Here is a 13135-nt window from a genome sequence, read left to right on the forward strand (position 1 = left end):
TGCAGAGCAGCCCATCTCTCATCGAGTTCCTATGCTCTCAGAAGTAAGTTTTCCTACAACCAGAGGAAGATAAAGAAAGAATTACTTGTCCCAGAATAATGAGGATTAGGGTATGCTAATATTGTAACAAGCTTTCTACAGGGTCCTACTCAGCAATAATTCTATTTTTTGGCTGCTATTATTAGTATTACTATTATTTTGTTCCTAAATGGAATAGAATTTTTCTGAAGAATTACCAAATAGCCAGTAGTAATGCCAGGCTCAACTTTGCCCTATACCACCTAAATTTAGCATGGTGCATGCATAAAGACCATCATATTTATTAGCTGTTTTCTACAAGAACAACACTTGCCAATAGGTATTTCATTGTGAATTTCATTGTAAAAAAAACCCTAAAAGTACTTTGCCAAATGGAACATAGACATTTGACACAAGATTTGGGGTTGAAAATTTTCCACTTATAAATTCACTATTCATTATCTTGATAAGTGTCCAGTTTAGATTGGTATACGACCTTCAGGAAATATCTTCTTAATCTTCTTTCCTTATTAGGATATTATTTTTAAAAGAGAACTTAAAAAAACCCCGCACACCTTGAAAGTTATTTGATGCTGGAATAATACCAATTTCCTTAACAATAGCAAAGCTAATATAATAAAAGCCATCAGGTTTGGGATATTTTATGAAAACGTTTAATTCAACTGTTTCTTTGGAATGTAGTAGTCATAGTTTGGAATTTAAGTTACAGTTCAGTTCTATGCAGTTTTTATACTACTCAGTGTCTGAGAATACAAATGTCAGTTAAAGTTAAGGCTTTGCTGTTCATTTTGAAACAACAATTTACAAGTGTCATACTGTCATAGAAAATAAAAATTTCTGTAAAAAAAACTTGCACAAAATTTTATGATGGTACAAAACACGAAGCAGTAATATACCAATAAAATGAAAACATTTTTCTACAGGAGGTTTTATAGATTTCAATAAAGAAAAAATATGTTATTTTACACCTTTAAAAATTACGAAACAATCTAAAACAATATAAACCGGACATTTCATAACACTGACTTTACAAATTAATAACTCTATAAACATATAATTTTTAAATATATTTATCAGTGCAAGATACTTTAAAATTTAAAGTCTCAGTATCATCTTTCCTTGGCTGAGGACAACTTTAAATTCATTGCCTTAAAAAAAATTTAAGTCTTAGTGCTTTTGTCCTGGTATGATTAAAACAACTGAATGAATGCCTCTGGGGACAAAAATCTATTCTTCTTTCATAGTGATCAATACTTTCCTGGAAACAAAATGCATTCTCAATCCAATTAAGCCAAGATGAATGGACTGTCTCCTCCATGATACAAATGTGATTCCCAGAAATATTTCTGAGTGAGCCCTGTAGCAATGCAGAAAGGGAGGAAGATCTCCAAGTTCTATGTACAATGAGCCATGACCACAAATAGAGTGAAAACAACCAAAGCTTCTTTGGATTAATTCATATGCTGCTTGATAAGATATTACTTCTTTGAGCTGTTAGAAGTATGCCTACCAGTCCCAAGGCAGGCTTTTTCTTTGTGAGCAATTGAAAGTTTCTAGAAGCATTCATTCAAGTCTTTGTTTTCTCTGAGTTACTGCTGAAGGGATTTTTAAAAACATTTGTTTTGACTTTATTCATTTTTATTCCCCTCTCTTCTCTGAAAATACTTCACCACCAGGCATCAGGATTTCTAGCCACTTTCTTAAATTAACTGTTCTTTTTTCACTTTCCTTGTCTTATCCAATACCCAAACAGGAAGGTTTTCATGGATCATTTTTGCATATTTGGATGTAAAAAACCTCAAGGTTTTGGATATTTGAAGAATTGTATCCAGTCCTTCCTTTGGGTCTCACTTGAAAGCCAATTAATATAATTTCTTCTCTCAATTTATCATTATTTCTACTAAATGCAAACATTTCTATCAAATATTATTTTGACTGGAATAGACATATAAATGGCTCAAGGAAAAAAGATACTGTCACTTTAACCAGTTAACAAGAAAACCAAAGTTAGACTTTGGAGGGCAGAATTAGGAATTTCCCTTATTTATTTATTTATGTATTTATTTACTTACTTACTTACTTATTTTTAAGCATAAAGTCCAGTAAAATTCTTTGCCATTACCAGCAGGTTAAAGCTGCAAGTTTCTTTTCTGGACAATGGCAAATGCTTAAATTTTAAGAGAGAAAAGACAAGAGAGATAGGAGAGAAAGAGTTTACATTTGAAAATACATTCCATATGAAAGAACAATAGGAGAGAATATTGCAGCTTTATACAAAAGGATCAAGAGACACGAAATTGAACTACAGAAAAAAACAGAAGAATTAAGCCACGTTGCCAAATCTTCCCAGCCCTTGCTTTACGGGGGTTGGGGGGAAGGGCTGACATCTTACACTAAAATATACTTTCTTTTTAGTCAGTGGGTCACCAGGGTTTGATTCAAGTTGGGCTTTCACCATCAAAGAACAGAGCAGGTCATTAACGGAACACAATGCGAACCAGTACAAACAAAAAGGCACTTGAGAGACATGGATTAGCCAGTGCCGTGGATTTCCCTTGTGGTTGTCGGCAGCACGCCAAATTGCCAGCAGTGTCTGGTGATGGCAGTTTTCTGTATGGAGTTCACAAGCACGAGGTTTAGTACAACACTGGAAACATCTAGGAAATTTGACGGTATTGCTTCATAAACAGAGCTGACACACTATACTGGTACTGAAGCCACAGTACTTTAAAGTAAAACCCTAATCCTTCTTTGCCTATGCACAATGTGGGCAATTACACACAGGTACAACTTCAGGAGTCCACTGAAATGCAGATACTCTAATATACTGTGGGCATGGGCTACAGGTAGCATGTCCGTCAAAAGGGCCCCAGGGAATACACGTGGCACCAGCATCTTGGATTTTGCACAGTTTCAGAAAAGTATCCATGAAAAGAAGAGGAGAGAGGGGGAGGGGGAATAAAAATGAATGATTAAGTCAATCATACTTGGTCTCAACACCAGCATTTGATGATTCAAATTAAACCAACAGAAAAAAGCTGACTATACATGATTCCAATTGTTAATACAGCTAACTTGTTCATGTCTGTCGGCCATACTCATTGAAACTCCTGAGAAAAGCCTGGCTCAGCGTCATCGACGCATTTCCCAGCCTGTACAGTGAAAGATCAACACACTCAAGTTATGTCCTTCACCTCAATTCTCTGTCTTTTCATCTGCCTGCCTTCATGCCTCTGAATAAGTATTCTGTGTGTTCAGTTTGTCTTTTTTCAACTTCATACCATCCACAAGTTCGAAGTTATAGTTCTCCAGGGCAGATAAGTTTCTTTCTGACATCCCATTATGCCAACAAGCACAGTACAGCACGACCCCACAGACAGCACCCAGGAGGACACCCAGGGCGCTCATGGCTATGATGGTGATGAGGATGGGGTCCAAGGTCTTCAGCACATTGCCCCGCTTCCTGGAGATGTTCTCGTCACCTTCTCCCAAGTCCTCATATCCTGGGGTGCTCCCTAGGGAGAAAAACAAAATTGGATCTATGAGCACTGCCAACATATCAGATGGAAGTAGGCAGAAAAATAGAGAAAAGGACAGTAAAAGGAGAAAAATCACATGTTTATTTTGCCTGTGCTCGCCCCAGAGCCTGTGGGAGTTCTCTGAAGTGGGGTTTGGCTCCCTCAATGCTGGGAAACAGCCAGGTTTGTGTTTGACTCATTGTTGGGAATGGAGGTGTGGAAGGCGAGGGAGCTGGGACTCAGTCAGCTAGCCTAGCACATGGAAACAACCAATTCTGAGTAAACAGTGGGGTTTACCTTCTAATGTAATTCAGTTTTCATGCAACCCACCATCTGTGCTAGATTGTAATCTGTGATTTTAGTCCTTGGCCAGATACAGTCATTAAGCTTTGCAAAATGCTTAGTCACACATTTGTCTGGCGGAGGATTTAACCTTTCCCTGTGTATTCGCCTGATCCCCACCCAGAAATGAGGAAACCTCCCAAGCTGCCCTTTCATGGGGTACTGTGTCCAGTGCCTGGAATGGTTTACACAAGTGTTTGTTCTCCCACATGAAGATCTTCAATTCAGGGAAGTTTCTCCCAAGTCTACAGTGATCGCTCTTAAGAAAAAGAGATCTTGCAGAAAAAGGGAATGCTTGCTGTTGACATTAAAAACAGGCCATGGCTCCTATCTAGAGACTGTGTCTGTGCTGTGCTGAATAGAAACCGTAATCAGCATCTTTGCAGCCCTGGGGGTTTCCCTAGAGACAGTCATACTGCCCTGAAGTTCAGTCCCTGGAGAAATGTTTTCTCTAGAGCAAAACATGAGAGATTATGAACATGGGAACTTTGAGCCTAATTACCTGGTACTAGAAATGAGACTAAAATGTTAATGTGCAACATGCAGGGTGTTTACTTAGTGGTGTTTGGATCAACAAAGATCCCAGTCATGTGAGATGCAAGTCCCTAAATAGGGGAAAACAACCCATGGTAAAACATTGGTTTGAAACAACCTTTAGTAATGTTTACATCTCAGAGCAGGCGATGTAGCTAAGCTAAATGAGCCATGTATCTCAGACAAGTTAAGTCTGGCTGTGGTAGGACCACATTGCTAATAGCAACAGATGCTGATGCTAATGGGCAGGGCTGGGACAAGTGTCCAATGACTCACAACTGCTGGCTGAGGTGTAGAAACTTATAGAAATAAAATAACATCAGGCAAGGCCTAACTCTGATCAAATGTCTTAAATTGGATCACCAACCAGTGTCCAAAGAAAACACATTTTCAAGTTAATCTGTCTCAAGTCAGAGGCAACCACCTAAATAGCAGTGCTACTTAAGGCAAGTCACTGCCCTGAATTTCAGTCTCCTCATCGGAAAAATGTACCTCAGAGGAAGAGGGTAGCTGTGAGGAGGAAAGAGATCATCTATGCAATAAGTAAAGTGCTTGGGACATTCTAGCTCCTCAATAAATCCTTGTCATCATCATCATCACAAAATTAGGGTTCCAGTAGATAAGGATTGGAGCATATGCACCAAACTCAACAAATTGTTGCAGACACTGGGCTCCAGCCCTTTAAAGACCATATCAGGATATCAACCAGACTCAAGTATTTGGGTTGGTTTCCAATTACAGTATGAAGATCACTGTAGGTCTTGGGTATATCACAGTCCTCACTAGTTTTCTATTTCCATTGTTATCAAATGAGACTGGTTCTCTAAGTCCTCTTCCAGCTCATAGAGAAAAGGCCATGGCTGGCATTCTTCCCCACAGCTCAACCACTTACACAAGCCAGACTGTCACAGATTTCAGGGCAGCTTAGATTGGATTGTGACAGAAAGTTTCCCTATAAATATAATGACAGTCATAGAAAACTATTTTAAAAATTGGTCAAAAAGACACATTTACCTGTTTCATCAATTTTATTTTCTGGGTTCTTTTTATCCAGATCTGCTTGTCCTGACAAGTCAAACAAAATTAAAAGAGATATTTGAATTGCCAACAAAATACAATCACACAAAGTGCATAAACCTTACACAAACATACACACTCACACACATGCACATACACACACATTCATGGTTCAAACTGGGTTTCTTTTGGATTTTTATTCACTGCTTTTTTTATTTCCCCCAATGTTTTCAACCGACCCTAGCAAATCATTGCCACTTTAGGCATTGTGTATATTCAATATATCATATAATGAAAACTTTGTCAATTGCTGAAGTGACCAAAATCCCAAAAGGCCTCTTTTGTCTTAAGTTCACCAAATAGGGTCATTCCATTTTGTTACAATTAACATCATATGTAATAATATATAACAAAAGTTTAAGTGTAGCAAATGGAGCTTAATACTAATTACTGTGCTGTTACATTACCATTAGTGATGCTATTTATAATTCTATATTAAGAACCAGGGCATATGAATTAGTTTTCTGTCAGATTTTTATCATATATCCTACCTAATAATAGACAAATATGCAAATTGACCGCACCTTCGCTATGCCCAAGCCACGCCCACCAGCCAAGCCATGCCCACCAGCCAATCAGGACGAGTATGCAAATTACCCCAGCCAGGATGGCAGTTAATTTGCATATCAAGACAGTGTATAAAGAAGCCAAGAGCTGCAGAAGGGAGCAAAGCTGCGGAGAAGCAAGCAAGCCGGGAGGAGGAGAAGGGAGGAGCGGAGGCAGGGCAGGGGGAGAAGGAAGGAGAGCAGGCGGGCTGTCGGAGAAGGCGGGGCGGGGTAGAGTGCAGCAGGAAACCCTATTGCAGGATTCTTCCTGCAACGGGAACGCTAATATATATATATATATATATATATATATATATATATATATATATATATATATATTTACCAGACCATAAAAACATAATATATATATTTACCAGACCATAAAAAACATAAACTCTGAAATACTAGGCAAAGTTTCTAAATATAATATATTCTTTTGAATCATTTCAAATATTTTAAGAGTCAGAAATATCTACTTATTTGTAATAAAACAAAGAATTATGGCTTCTCTGATTCATTAACAATGTAATTTTAAATTCACTGTGATCATCATTTTCAAAGGCCTGCTGTTTTGTTTATGCATCCAAATATTTAGAATTATCCAGGTGTCTACTTTTCACCAAAGTGTTTTGGCATGGCACATATATGGCCTGTAAATTGAGAATTTTTTTCTTTATTATTATCTTTGGAATCCACATCATTACATATATAGTTTTATAGTTACCAACCAGACATTCTAAAAACGAAGGGTAGGTAATAGGGTAGCTAAAGGAAAACTACCCTGATTTTTGCCCTGTTGCACTAGATTATTCATTTCACATGATATTCTCATAGCCCACAGTGAAATTCCAGGTCTAGATGAATAAGACAAAGACCATCTCATGCCAAGATCCTACCCTTGGTTTCTATAGAAGTTGTACTTACTTGCACAATCCTCTTGTGAAATGTGGTTGTTAATACTAATGTCATCCACTGCAATCCCACCAAGGTTTCCTTTGCCAATTTCACCCTCAAAAATCACCTAACAAAATGAGAAAATTTCCACAGTATTTAAATATTCAGCCTTAAACAGCAGTGTTTACAAATGCTTGTTCAGCTTAAGCTATAGCACATAAATAAAATTCATGAGATTTCCCATAAGCACATGCTTTGCTCATCAATCCATATTAACTGTCTGGTGATGGCATTAAACTCCTCACACTCTTTTTATAATACAAAACTTAAAACTGAAAAAGGCAGGAAATAAAAGGAATGTTCATTGTTACAGCCCCATTATAAAGTAACATTTTTGTTCCTTTATCAGATAATTGATTCTATTCCTGTAATGTAGGAGACTGAAATATGCTGCTGAGATTATCATCATTGCAGCAATATCTCAAGTTCAGGGAACCCCTGAAATAATTTTGAGAATGATTCCCACATCTCATTTGATAACCTTCAAAATATTAACCCCATGTCCCTAAGCAGCTGCCCTCCCCACCAGGGGAAGGAGTTTACCTGGTAAAGTTTCAGAGACTTGTGGAGCAGGACACGTCCTTCCTTCCAGTGGTCTCCTTGGTGTCCAACGGCCATCCAGACCAGCTGGTCATATTCTTCCGGTTTCTGGTAGCGCAGCTTGACCCTTAGTGTGCCCACATGGGAACCAGACATGTGATACCAGAAGGTCATACAATGGGCGGAGTTCTGGGAATAAACCACAGGGCTCACCAGACGAGCCACTTTGCCTTTCTGATTTTCATCAGCTTGGGAGTAGATGAAGTTGCCATCTCCTGCTATGACAGAAAATTGTGTTAGGGAGAGTGCCCAAATTTATGATTCTTTTGTCTCTTTTGCAACTTCCACCACTCACACCCTTCTCTCCTGAGCTGAGCACCAAGAACCCAAACCTGCTTTGCAGTGGAAAGGGGATGGAGTGCAGTTGTTGGGGACCCAAGGTTCAGCTCTGAGCTGCTAAAAATGGGCATACGATTGGGGGAAGGCTGCAAAGCAACATTTAGATGCTGCTCATTAGGGATGCATTGGCATAGGGACACAGACTGTGACTCAGGGCGCTTCTGCACCATTGCAAGCAGACTGAAAGCACAGGGCAGATCTAGTTTCGTGCAACTTTAAGATTGCTTCAGCAGCACCTGTGTGAACACAAACATTAAATGGAATAATTTAGATGTATTCTTATTTATCACTAGAGGCCCAGTGAACAAAATTCGTACATGGGTAGGGCTCCTAGCGGCTGCCGGCTGTGAGATGCAAGCTGGGGCCTCCCTTTCCCCAACTGCCTGCTGCTGCTGCCAGTAGGGGCTGGGCCAGCCAGGGGGAGGGGCCATGGGCAGTTAGCCGGCCAGCCCCGCTCCCTGGTTGAACTCCCAGTTGAACTCCAGGTTGAGGGGACAATTTGCATATTAGGCTTTTATTATATAGGACTCAAGCAGCAGGACTTCTGGTTGATGATACTTTGGTCACTATAACTGCTTGATAATAAGAAAACTGCATTTTTTTTCCCAAATAATCTAGTGACTTTTTCCCCAAATTCAGATTATTTTCCCCTAGTTTATTTTAATGGCTTATAAATTCCTGAAATAAACCCAAGAGCTTGGGTCTCAACTGTGATCCAGGCTCCTGTATAATGCGAACTTTTGGTTCAAGGAAAGGAAAGGTTGCATTATCGAGGCTTTATTAGAATGTGACATTTTGGCAACATAGACACTTGCGGAGCTGTGAGGACTTACTCTAGGCTTTGCTTTTAATTACCCTCAGTGGGAACATTTCCTTTTGCCACCATCTGGTCTAAACACACACGTCATGTTTCACTGTTTGCTCTGCAAATAGAAATCGCCTCTTTATGCCTCACCTGATGTATGTGTGAATCTGATGCTCGGGCCTCAGTGGGCGGCAGGGTGTTTTGTTTGCTGTCCCAGAGGCTTGTGCACTTGTGAGGTAATTTTCACTGTGCACACAGATTCTTATATCTGCTTGCCTGTGTCAACAGTGTCCGGGGAAGTGAGTAAGGGTAGCTTTCCTCCTTCACTTGGGGGCTTATCTGAGATAGCACTGGAAGGAGCATGTTAATGAAACCCATGGGTGGAATAATAAAAGGAGGGAGCAGATAAAAACCACAGCTCCAGGATTATGTTTATGCTCTCAGTGATTGTGAGGGTCCCCTGTGACCAGCTGACTAAGTCCCTCCTGGGGTTTCTCTTATTTGACTAAATTACCAAGTGGCAGTGGCCGTCTTGAAGACAGTGCCATTTCACTGAGAGGAATAGTGGATCAGTCCACCAAGATGGACAGCAAACAGGTAGACAGCACATCCATCTTGCCTCACCAACCCCGTTTCCCCCTCGGTCTTAGGGAAAAAACCCTGAAGTTGGAAATCTGCAGAGAGGAAAGACATTTATTGATTCCATGGAATTGATCTGGGCAATTCCTAGAATAGGCAGAAAACAGAAGGAGAAAATCTGTCAGGGGTAGAAGGAGGAAGGCTGAGCAATCTGCCTTGGTCTTGGTCTGGCTGCCATTGTAGACTTTGAAAATTTTGCTCATGTCACTTTTCGATTTAAAATGCCTCCCTGGCTCCTCATTGCCTTTAGCCCAGCCCCATATCTAACCGCTTCACGTGGGAATCTGTCCGAAGCACACCACTGGCAATCCACTGAAACAGACCCCACCCCTCCATATCTCTGTACATGTCATTCCTTATTCAAGCCAAGCTTACACCGTCTGTGGGGCAGGCCTGTTTTCTCTGACGCCTCCTGTCTTATCTTTCACCGTCATGATCTCCTTTGGCATAGGGCACCCTCATTCCTCTGCACTGTGATTGTGTCCACCCCTAGCCAGACTATGAGCTCTTCAAGGGCAGGGCCACCCTCCCTTAGATGTGTATTCCAAATGCTCAACACCGCATTTGCCATGTAACAACAGGTCTGTTCAAATTCCATGTGTTCAGTGAACCAGGTAAAGATGCTGGGCTTCAGGAATCCTCTCTGAGGAGGTGTATAGCTTCATTCTTAGAGGTCAGATGCAGAAAAACAAGTGGGATTCCTTTAACTAAATTCAAAAGCGAGCAGTAGGAGGAGACTGTACCTAGATAGTGTTGATTTAGAAACAATCTCCATGTCTGATTTGCAAAGACCCCCATCCTGTGTCATGGCAGTCTGTGTGCATGTGTGCTGTGCAGGGCTCCTTCATCTACATTTTCTCACATGGACAAGCTCCTGCCTTTCAGATGTTAGGCTCACCCATCACTCCCTGCAAATGATTGTTTCTAGTGCTGCGGAGGCTACACAGGACAGGCATGGCACCACAGCCGAGTAAATCTGGGTGTCTGAGAGACCAACAAGCACAGATTCTTCTGAAGAAACCACACTTCTCCGCTGTTAATCTAAGACAAGCCCTCCTGTTCTGATATTTTTCCATTCAGGGGTTTTATCACAGTTCTAGGTCAGGAACTCTGCCATCATTTTCTCAATTAGTGCTTTACTTCTGCAAGCCTTTTAGCTTTTGTCTCTGGCTAACATTGTTTTTAACCTTCGAATGTCAGATCCTACTGAGCCATTTTGCTCTACTTTGCATCAATTTTCCCACCATTACTGCCCTCATTCCAGCTAATTGCATTTGGTTAATTTGATGCCATTTATATGTACAGTCAAAGTATTTTAAGTTTTCTAAAACGGCTTGTCTTAAGATTCAATTGAAAGTATTTCAGAATTGAAGGAGTCCAATTTTATCCAATTTCCTTGTCATTCTCATTAGGCAAAGAGCCAGCTGTGGTGGAAGGAGGCCTATTCAACCTACTTAATCATTACATTCATTGGGGGTGGGGAGGGGTGGCGGGGAGTGAACAACAAAATGGGAAAGGCATGAAGTACCCTCTGCCCATCCATCAGCCCACTGACCTACGCGCCCAAAGCACCAGCTTGGGGGAAACTTTGCTTAATGAGATTCCTCAGCAATAGCAAATGCCCTTCTGGAGAATCTTTGGGAAGCCACTACTTGAGTAAGCAGGCCTATAAGCATTGGAGTAAGGTATATGCTTGTGGGTTGGGTGTTCCTGGTGAGTGTGTGTTTTGTAGGGCACTGCTGGCTCTTTATACCATACCTCCAGGTGGGTGATAAAATTAACACGAAGGAAACAGGTGGTGGTAGACAGAAAAGCTCACTGAGGCTGCTGTCAGTTCCCTTCCTCCTCCAACCAATTAATGTTAGAAGGAAAGTAAGACAGGAGGTGGGGTGGCTTGTGACCAGGGATTTGATGTGGTTTCTACCTCCTCAGATTTAAAATCTTCTCCAAAAGAATAAGAACCCCACCCCACTTAGATCCACTTCCATTTCAAGGATCCAGAGAGAGCAAGCATAAAGCTCACTTATTGTTTATTCAGCTGTGTAAATACACGAGAGGGCAAATATATGTCTGGACTTGTTTCAAAATAGTCCAGAGTCAGGGGTAATAGAGATAAAGTAAGATTCCTATGATTTGATAATTTTTGAAGTTGGATTGTGTACATTTAGAGTTTGTGTTACTATTTCTTTATACTTTTAAATATGTTGAAATTTTCCATCAAAAAGCCCCCAAAAAAGTATTAAAAAGGTACTAATTTACACGATTTTGCTCAGTTTGTTGTTTTTCAGGAGGTCAATCAGTTGCCAAATTTAATCAGCATTTTCTGCTACTAATTGTTTCTCTATTAGGGAAAGAGATCTTGTTAGTTCCAGGAAACAAAAGCATAAGTGAACGCTCTGCAGTATTTTCTGTGCCCCTAGATTAACAGACCCCAAAACTCTCCACAGTAACCCTTAATTCAAAGAAATGAGGCCACAGTGAACTCTCCAGTACCTGTGTGATCCTGGATCGGTCCCGTTTTGCTGGTCAGCACACTCCATTTGAGTTGCACGTGATTGTCGTGTTCCCAGTGACAGAATGTCTTATGAGAGCCCCAGCCAAATTCACAGTTAAAACCATATGTTGGAAACTCTTCAGCGGGTGGAAAGGAAAAATAGAGACAAGCATAGAAAGACAGATATAATCATTTAGATCAGAAAGGCCCTTAATTTGTTCATGGAAAGCACAATTTATACAACTTAACATCTGTTTGAAAACTCTGGGAAAGCCACAAAATCTAAAATTACCAGGAAACTCAAAAGATGCACAGAGATGTCAAAACATTTGCAAAATAACGTTTAGTAACTTTTTAAATCCAGCTTTAAAAAAATGATGGGCTGTCTGTCAAGTTGGCTTTACATGAAATTTCTGGGAAGGTTACTTTCCAAAGCATGTATGTTATATCTGTAGGTAGCATTCTCCCTATTTCTGCAATATTTAATATAAAAGTTTCTTTGTTCTTGAGGATGGATTATATAAATGGATACCCACTAATTAAAAGAATCTTAGATATTGGTCCAGGAACCTCAAGTCTAGAAATGTGGCAGGTGAATGCCTCATCCTGGAGGCTATTTGTATTCTCACCACAGCAGCTAATGCTTCTGGTCTTTAGTGTCCGATCTCTGAAGCACATATTAAGATTTTTTTTTCTTCTGTGCTTTATATCAGGTCAATTAATTTTAAGTGCAGTTTCTGCTTTTTCAGTGAATTTTAAAATTTGCATATAAATTGTTCATCCACTTAAAAACCTCAATAAAAGGTCATGTAAAACCAACGCACATTTAAATAACTACCAGTTTTTTTTTATTTTCTTTAATCCTCACCTGAGAATATGCTTTTTATTTTTTATTAATTTTAGAAAGAGAGGGAGAGAAAAACATCTATCAGTTGCTTCCTCTACCTGCCCCAAGCTGCCCCTACTAGGGATTGAACCTACAACTTGGGCAAGTGACCTGACTGGGAATTGAACCCGCAACCTTTTTGGTGTATGGGATGACACTCTAACCAACTGAACCACATTAGCCAGGAAAGTTTCTAATATTTTGAATCTTCCAAATGCTTCCTTTGGGATCTGAAATTAGAGTATGGGTGGATTCTCAGGAATTATTTCTCTTGTGTGTTCTACAAGGTGCTATAGTGTTTTCTTAAATCTTTTTTTTTTTTTTTACTCCATCCTCCTTTTGAAAGTAACTTGAGTTTTAAGT

General features: G+C 40.0%; 1 protein-coding gene across 4 annotated transcripts in view; it reads right to left on the minus strand.

Moving 5' to 3' along the window:
* Positions 1-676: 676 nt before the first annotated feature.
* Positions 677-13135, minus strand: part of NRP1 (neuropilin 1) — a 170667-nt gene continuing 158208 nt past the window's right edge. For 2 of the 4 annotated variants that reach the window (XM_008156279.3, XM_008156277.2), the window contains exons 13-17: positions 11886-12023; positions 7553-7824; positions 6980-7076; positions 5448-5498; positions 677-3554 (exon numbers count right to left, since the gene is read on the minus strand). In XM_008156279.3, coding sequence (XP_008154501.2) covers positions 3265-3554; positions 5448-5498; positions 6980-7076; positions 7553-7824; positions 11886-12023 — 848 coding nt within the window. In that variant the 3' untranslated portion in view covers positions 677-3264. Of the gene's footprint in view, positions 3555-5447; positions 5499-6979; positions 7077-7552; positions 7828-11885; positions 12024-13135 lie in introns of all 4 variants that reach the window. The other 2 variants (XM_008156278.3, XM_028132306.2) reach the window with 1 other exon arrangement.

The sequence above is a fragment of the Eptesicus fuscus genome, chromosome 5 (assembly GCF_027574615.1).
Source record: "Eptesicus fuscus isolate TK198812 chromosome 5, DD_ASM_mEF_20220401, whole genome shotgun sequence".
NCBI classification, from domain to species: Eukaryota; Metazoa; Chordata; class Mammalia; order Chiroptera; family Vespertilionidae; genus Eptesicus; species Eptesicus fuscus.